The sequence below is a fragment of the Stegodyphus dumicola genome, chromosome 4 (assembly GCF_044657685.1).
Source record: "Stegodyphus dumicola isolate Sdum_Otavi_A_Nest chromosome 4, ASM4465768v1".
NCBI lineage: Eukaryota > Metazoa > Arthropoda > Arachnida > Araneae > Eresidae > Stegodyphus > Stegodyphus dumicola.
Genome location: NC_140771.1, coordinates 129816156 through 129824843, shown reverse-complemented (window position 1 = coordinate 129824843; position 8688 = coordinate 129816156). Strand labels below are relative to the sequence as shown.

Sequence of the window (8688 nt, the reverse complement as noted above, 5' to 3'; positions counted from 1 at the left end):
GTGTATCTTCTCAAGTCAGTCATTCTTTCACCATAAAATTTTCATTGTATGACATATTGAATAATTAATTCTACTGCATCAGTAGGGTGTATGGATCAGTCATAACAGTAATAATTACGATTACTCTCACTATAATATTGTGCCTATTCGCAGCTGCAAACAATTATTGTTTACTTCGGTAACTGAGTGACATAATTATTCATGAGATAACTTATTAAAAATGTTATAAATATTATTTTCAGTAGTGATTTAGATATCAATGAATGGAATATTATGAAAACAAGTTATTATGAACATTTAACTAATAAATCTGTGTGAGGAGATCCAAAAAAACTGCTGTTCAGGGGATTAAAGCAACACAAAAAGTTTTTAAATGAAATTTCTGTGAGCAAAAATCATTATTGTAGGGACATAACTACTTATCAAAGTAATATTTACAGAGTTGTCCAACTGTTTTATGTAAAAGGCTACAGCAAAGTATAGTAATTCTGTATGCAGCTTTCGAGATGCAAGTTGCCAATGTTCAGTATAGTAGTATAACAGAAAAACAATGGGAAGAAAAGACATTCCAAATTTATTACGTATTTTTCACAATGTAAAGAAAGAGAGAAAATAGGATGTAGAGTTATACATATGGACACTGATAATAATGCTCTAAAATAATATGATAAATAGATTTTGTTAAGAATTTAACTTTTATTTTCCTTTATGGTAGGCATTGCACTGCTTTTTCTGAAACAAATAGTCAAGCGTCTGTGTGTAGAATTCCAGAAGATAATTTGTCAGAGAATAAATAAAATTTTAATTTATCATCCTTTATGAAAGCTGTTTTGCAATATCACTTTGGATCGTTCTTAATTTCATCTGCATTGCATCGCATACAGCAGTGACATCATTTCCAAATAGGACTGAAAATAATATTTATTCTTTCATATATTTAAATCTGTACGTATGCACGTACACCATATTTGCAAGCAGCAGTCTAGTTAAGCCGAAAAGCAATAGCAAAATGTGTTCAGAATGAAATCATGAGTGGTTTAGTTTCAGATTCAATACATTTTGATAGAATAATTAATAAAGCTCTAAAATTATTGGCTGTTTGATTTACATAACATGTTGATGTTGTGTAAAAGTCATGATATGGATTAATCTAGAAATGATGCAGTCCAGAAAAAAATATTAAAATTCAGTATAGAGTTTATCAATCAATTGGAAGTACTTTACATAGTTTGCTGCCTGTTTCAGTCTTGTTAATAGTATAGTCATATGGGCAACTTGATTCACAATAAAATGCTTTTAAAACAGTTATATTTCTGCATTTATATTTGATTATGCTCATGTAGCAAAATTGCCTTTCCTTGCAATTTCACAAGTCTGCAAGATACATATTAAAAAGAAAAAATCGTAACACTTTTTCTCGCATAAGTGAATGAAGCTTGAATTTCTGCATTTAGGCACTTTACAAATACTAGTTCAATACTGGTGAAAATGTGTTAATTGGTCATTTGGTAAAATTTAGAGTAATAGTCTTTTTCAACTGTTGGTCAGATTATGTTCCACAGACCACATGTTAGACAAACCTGGTTTAAAGCAAAGACGTTTTATTGTTAAGAAAGAGCACATTATGTTTTATTAGTGCAATTTAACTATTTTATCTAAATATATTATTCCTGTGACATAGCATTTTTGCCTCACTAATATGTTATCTAAGTTTTTTGTTCAAATTTTAAAGAGCAAGTGAAAAAAAAAAGTACAATGCATAAATTTTTTAAAAATCTTGTAAAAATGTTTGAAATTCTAAAAGGGGGTCTTAAGAATAGCTTAATTTCAGAAATGCTTTTATATGCTCCTAATTTTACAATTAACTGGGAATCTTCTCTACTATTAATGCCACTTTTTCATGTGGCAACAGTCTTGTGTGTTTGAGATAAAATCTGCTTTCAAATCATAGACTTCGTTTGTACAAAATTTACAAGTTTTACAAAATATGAAATAAAAATAGCATTGCCAAACTTTAAACACATTATTATATAAGGTCATATTCTGACGTTGAAAAAAGTATGCGATTACATGCGACAATCATTCTATGTTGAAAATATTTCATTAATGTCAGTATTTTAAATAAATAGCTACTGTTGGCAACTTTTTTGTTTCAGGATAGTATAACTAACATGATGTATTAATGCCGTGTTAATTCACTTATTGATATTGAGAAAATGTTATATTACATTAAATAATGATGTTATATTAACCTTAAATGGCAATTGTTCTTGTTTCCTGGTTCGACAATTAAAAAAAATATTTATGAATTGTTTTTGCTTGGAAAGAAAATGCTAATTTATTTCATATTGAGATGTTTTCATACATGTGCTTTTCAGGGGCTTTAACTATGCAGCCCTCTCATCTGGCAGGCTTGCCTGCTAGTTATAAATATTTTCTGCTTGAATTTTTCTGGATCTAATTCAACGGCAATCATAATATTTAAAGTATGTACACTGCTCAAAAAAAAAAATAATAATCGGACAGTGCTATATCTCCTGTTCTACTGGGCCGATTGAAAAAATTCAAACTGCGTTTTTCATGTCTCGAAAGCGCGACTTAATATATATATTAGATTTATATATAGCACTATTCTAACATAGGTATTTTGACACAAAATAGGACTTTTTCTGGAATAACATATCAATATTTTTCCATATTTCAATTCTACGACTCAAATTATGCCAGAATACCAAGTTTTGTAAAAATCGTAAGAGTAGTTTTTAAAATATTAGCTTTCAAAATTTTAGCTCCTCAATGTTAATTGAATTTGGTAAATATTTATCAGTATCTCTTTTTTTTTTTTATTAAACTTTTATTATTTTTCCTTTCACATTTTGAAATTTAGGTTCATTCCAAATAAAATTTACCCATTTTGTGTGTTTTATTTTTTAAATTTCTATTTTTAAATAATTTTTATAAATTTTTCGAAAAAAATTTTGAATTATAACCTATAACATTTTTACCATCATCTTAAAGTAGGTGTATTTTTACGCATATCTGCAAAAAATTAGACTTTTGCATTTAAAATTTTCTAAGATATACACGAATTTACATATTTTCGCATTTTGAAAGTTGACATCTTTTTTTTGAGCGATAATAACGCCAAATGTGGTCTATGGATTTTTGTTACAGTGAATTGCCACAGCTATTTTTAACCTTAAATTTCAAGTAAAATTTTACAGAGAATTAATTATATGAAATTTTTTCCCTCAATGATGTGTAATAAATATTTATTAATACTATATGAAAAGCTATTTCTTTAAATTATAGATATTCATATTTTTAACTTTTTTTTTTTTTTTAATTTCTCTTTTTCTTCCTTTAAAAAAAAAATAAGAGTAAATTTTTACCTTCGGCGTTTTATCGTCTGCTACTTTACTTTAACTTTGTTTAAATCGTATTGTCTAAAACTGAGAATTTTCGTTTGATGTTTATTTGAATTTTATGAAAATATTTTGACATTAACTGCATAATTTATTTCTAAGCAAATTGTTGCTTATGAAGTGGCTGAAAGAGCGGCTGATACTGTCACCCGTATTCTTAAAGCACAGTATACTTTTATAGAAACATAAGATTTAGAATAATCATTTTTATAAAAGTCAAATTATGATATAAATATACAACCCTCTAGAGACTGAATTAATGGAAGTTCAACAGTTATGTAGAAATGATCTGCAGCTACTTTATCGCTGGATAAGTCAGCAGATTTCGTGTACAAGTAAGAATAATTATATAAACGACACCCAACATTCTGAATTCAATTAACAACGAGGATACAATGTTTATTAAATGAATTTAAGAACGCAACACTCGCTTTTAAGTTTTTTACAATAAGTATGTGTACTCAATCATCCTGCATGTTCTTCAAATTTGTCTTCAAATTTGTGATTTTTTCTTTCCCAAAAACTAAAGTTGCCTCTCAAAAGAAAGTTTTTTGACATTGAAGAGACAAAAGGAGTATGACATGTACTTTTAGAGGCATGTCAAAAACAGATCTCTACAAGCCTTCTCTTCCATTACATGTGCAGTCAGACAAAAAGTTGCATCAGTGTAAATTCTGTAATCTATTTTTATTGCACTCTGATTACTTTATTTACATACAGTGAATATATACTAAATCTTTTACTTCAGCTTAAGTAATTCAGAATTTTTGTCGGAACTAGGACTTAGAAGTAAAGACAAATTAAATATTTCAATAACCCAATAAATTCAAGATCGAAGTTTCAATATTTGATTTTCGGAGCGAGGAGAAATTTTTTCAGTTTTGGTCCATTTTCCTAAGTATATTTGCTTCGGTTCTTTATTTTTCCATAAAAGCGAAAAATTTATGAATGGTATACATATAACGCATAGCTTCAGATTAAAATTTAATAATATACAGAGTGGTTATAATTAAAGTTCCACATTGAAACGGTCATAAAAGGAAAACTACTGGATCAAATGTTATCAAACTTGGTAATCGTGTAAAGGAGGTCATGGGAATTTATTTTACACGAAAAAAAGGAAGTTCGAAACCTCACCACTAGGGGGAAAATGGCGCTGTATGCAATATTGTTAAACGAAATATGGGTCGGAATCTAACTTAACCTTTTGTTACACGGGTTTAATTAATTAAAATATTTATCGTTTGGGCTTCGCTTTAAACTTTATTTATAGTTAAAATGACTAGAAAATGAAAAGCTGTCTTCAGCTGAAACGCAATTCATGTAATTGATATTTTAAAAAACTGACAAGAATGCATAATTTATGGAAGTCTAGCAATCAAAAAATCTTAATTTTCTTGTGTGAGCACTGAAAATAACTGTAGAAGGAAATTAGGGAGGAAAGTAAGCAAAATTTTGCAGGGAAATTTGGCTGTCAGACATACCAAGATGTTTCAAGAAGTTGGATGCATTTGAAGCTACTTTCAGGATACTTCAAAAAATTTAGGTTTTCAAAGAGAAAACACTTGGACGTGTACACCAGCAAATACCATCAGTTTAGCTTGTGTTAACAGAAAAGACAAAAACGATATCATTGCAGATTAAAGTGAAGAGCGACTGGTTTTAGACTATATGGTTGTATAAATTTAAATTACGTTATAGGACATCATATCGTATCATAAATGGAGAATCCCATGATTTTCTCAGTCGAATTATTTGAAGATTCAGGAGTCTATCCAGTGATGTACGTGGATGTCACCTAAAGATGTTTTTTTTTCCTCCTGATGAAACAGCGGCCGAGCGGTAAAGTCGCTGAACACTGGTAGTTCGGTCCGAGGTTCAAATCCCGCGAACGGGCTGGCTGCATGACGTTTTTGTGGTTTTCCTCATGTGTAACTAACTTGTATGCGAGCCAGTTTCCCTCAGAAAGTCTTCCATGAAGGCATCCCTCCCCTTAAGCAGATAGCTCTATTGTGCTTTGTCATAACTAAATAAACCAAAACCTCTTGATGAAACAAGTCTTTCCTTTTATGTCATACCTTCAAAATGTTTAGCCTCTAAAGACTGATAAAGGCTCTGACCAAATACTTCGTGAAGAACTTTGTAAGGGAAACCAGCTGGCATACACGGTACACATAAGAGAATCCACGAAAACACCCATGCAACCAGCCCATTTACCGGGATTCGAACCCCGGTGTAAACTACCAGTGTTCAACGATTTTCTACCGCTCGGCCGTTTCTGGGCCTTTATGAAATGGAAGGCGATAACTTTATTTAAAATGATTGTCAGAAATACCAAGATATTTCGAAAAGTTGGATCCCTTTTAATATATTTGCGTAATGCCTAAAGAAAAAGAGCAAGAATAAAGTAGAATGCCTGAAGAAAAAATAAATTTTTGCGTAAAATTTAGTATTTTTGTACATTTTTTAATTAAAAACTTTTTAATCTTATGACATTTGATTCTTGCGATTTCAAAAATAATAAAATATTTGAGTAAAATATGAATAACATTAAGGAATCAAATGTAGGGTAAAATTGTGTAAAGCAATGGGCACAATGATAAAACTGTTTAAAGCAGTGTATGCAAGTCATCCTAAGTTAAAATGTCGGTTATACATCTCTCTTATTTATATATTTCTTTTCTGAACGGAACATTGAAAGGCATGGTAACTGTGCTTTACTGTATTTTCTCTTTTAATATATGCAGTTTTCAAATGCATCGTAGTCAGGGTTACAAAGTATTCTTCCGAAAGAAACGCAATTCAAATAAATAAAATCAAATTTAAACTACGCAGTTCGAATGAGTAAATAGAAATTTTTAAAACAGTTATCCGAAAGAAACTATGCAACTTAAACAATTAAAATAAATTCGAAAAAGAAAAAATTACTTAAAATAATAAGTTATAATAAAAAATATAATATAAAGAATATTTGGAAAAAAGGAATGATGGTGACTTTTTCCCCTCTACGGGAAAGGAAACTAGATTGCCATATATTAAGAAGTTCACCAAGTGAACTATTCTTGGCGTAAACTGAAAAAAAAGTGCCAACATAAATTTGTGAATTTATCCATAAATTTTGCTCCAAATTTTACGAAATTTCATATTTAGGCGTAATTTGAGCTGTAGAATCGAAATATGTAAAAAAATTGGTATGTTATTTCAGAAAAAGTTCGATTTTGTGTCAAAATACCTTTGTTAGAATTGTACTATATATAAATCTAATATATATCCCTAAGTCGTGCTTTCGAGCATGAAGAACGCAATTTGAATTTTGTCAATCGGCCCAGTAGAACGGGAGATATAGAACTTTTTTTTTTTTTTTTTTTGAGCAGTGTACATGTCATAGTTGGGGATATTTTTGAAATCCAGCTCATTAGGAATTATTAAAAGGAAAATTATGAAATGATTTCCAACATGAATAACGGTCTTGAATGCTGTTCCATAAAATTCGCTGGCTTAAAAAAGTCATAAGAAAAGGCACTGATGTACTGTTGTATTTTGATTTTGAAGATGAACACCAAAATTAAATGAATTTTAAATCAGTATTAAAAATGCAAATAAAGCATTTAAGCCAATAATTATTACCCAAAATCTTTATTCATACTTAAACATTCCACAACAATGAGAAATTGCTCTCCATTTTTCCAAAATTTAAGTTTTTTTTTTTTTTTTTTTTTTTTTGTGGTACAGAAAGGTATTTTTAGCATATTTATAGCACATTTTCACCTGTCAAAATAATTTTAATACTAAAATTTAAATTACAAAACATCTGTTTTCTTATCATTTGACTCGGCTTCATATTCTTTTTTAATTTTATATATTTTCTGTCTTTCAATATCTTTTAGCACACCTTCATGAAGCTTTTCTCGTTCCCATTCTTGTTTCAAGTGTACATAAGCAATCATTAAACTTGCAATTCCCACAGCTGCTCCCAGGGTAATTTTTGCACTAGTTGACATGTATTAGTTTCAAGTCCTTACCTGAAAATAAAAACACGAGATAATCATAAGACAGTAATGATAATAATAATAATAAAAGTAATATTGAAATATTAGTTCATTTTTCATTATTTTAAAAGCAAAGAAAATATTAACATATAATTTAAGCATTAGTTTCATTCAGAGTTTGGTATCGTAATCATAAAAGAAATATATGAGATTAGCTAAGGAATTCAGCATGCTGTTTTATTAATTTCTGAATATATACGTATATGTACACTACCCGACATTGAAAATGCAATACGAAAAAGGAGTGGCCTTCAAATTTCAGGGTAGATGCACGTCACCAAGTTATGCGAATGATGTGAAATGCGCAGCTCTCCAGAGCATGTTGAAGAAGGAACCTGCAGAATGTTCAGTTTTAGTGCTAGGGAAATCGTCACAGAAAAATTTTTCTCGTCTTACAGGACGTGTGTAACAGGAGAGAATACCAGGAACATCGTCAACGGAGGCAATTCTAACAGAAAGACGATTTTGTGATTGGTGATTGGACTGAGAAGAGCAGGCTGGTCCATACAGCATATCTCACACTTGGACATGCTCACAATGCACCAGCTGTGGTGACGATGGTTGGAACAAGGAAATGTGGTGAGTGCTGATGCAACCAGAGTGATGTCACCATGTGTGAATTGACGCATCCGCTGACAAGCAGTGGTGCACAAGAAAGCCACTCCAACCTTTATTCTGCAGCATGTCCAGCACCCTGGATGTTCCCATATCAACCAGAACCATTTGCCTTTGACTGATGGCTAGTGCCCTGCACTTGTGGCATTCTTTAAGGAGACTGCCACCTGACCCCACATCATAGATGCCAATGCCTGCAATGGTGCTGGGCCCAAGCGATGTGGGCAACGGAATGGCAGAGTCGTGTTCTCAGAGGAGTCACACTTCTGTTTCTCCAATGAGTCACTGCATACGAGTGTGACATCAGGTCCAATTTGTCAGCAATTGTGGAATGCCCCACAGTGTCACATCATGATTTGGGGTTCAACTGGGTACTATTTCAGGTCACCTCTAGTTCATATTCAGGGCACTTTGATGGCCCAATAATACTTGGGTTACTTAACAATTCCCCAATTCATGGGTGCTACTTTGGTAGGCGGTTGTACGGATTTTTGGCGATTTACATTTACGCAGTTTTTATAGTCGTCAGCCATCTTGAAAAAAGCTGTTTTTACGTATTTTATGCATAGTAAAGTATTCGAAACTTTAAAAAAATAAAT

The 8688-nt window shown here is 31.1% G+C and overlaps 1 protein-coding gene across 1 annotated transcript in view; it reads right to left on the bottom strand.

Moving 5' to 3' along the window:
* Window positions 1-7186: 7186 nt before the first annotated feature.
* Window positions 7187-8688, bottom strand: part of LOC118198248 (filamin-A-like) — a 197977-nt gene continuing 196475 nt past the window's right edge. The window contains exon 16 of the mRNA XM_085815434.1: window positions 7187-7447. Coding sequence (XP_085671560.1) covers window positions 7436-7447 — 12 coding nt within the window. The 3' untranslated portion in view covers window positions 7187-7435. The remainder of the gene's footprint in view (window positions 7448-8688) is intronic.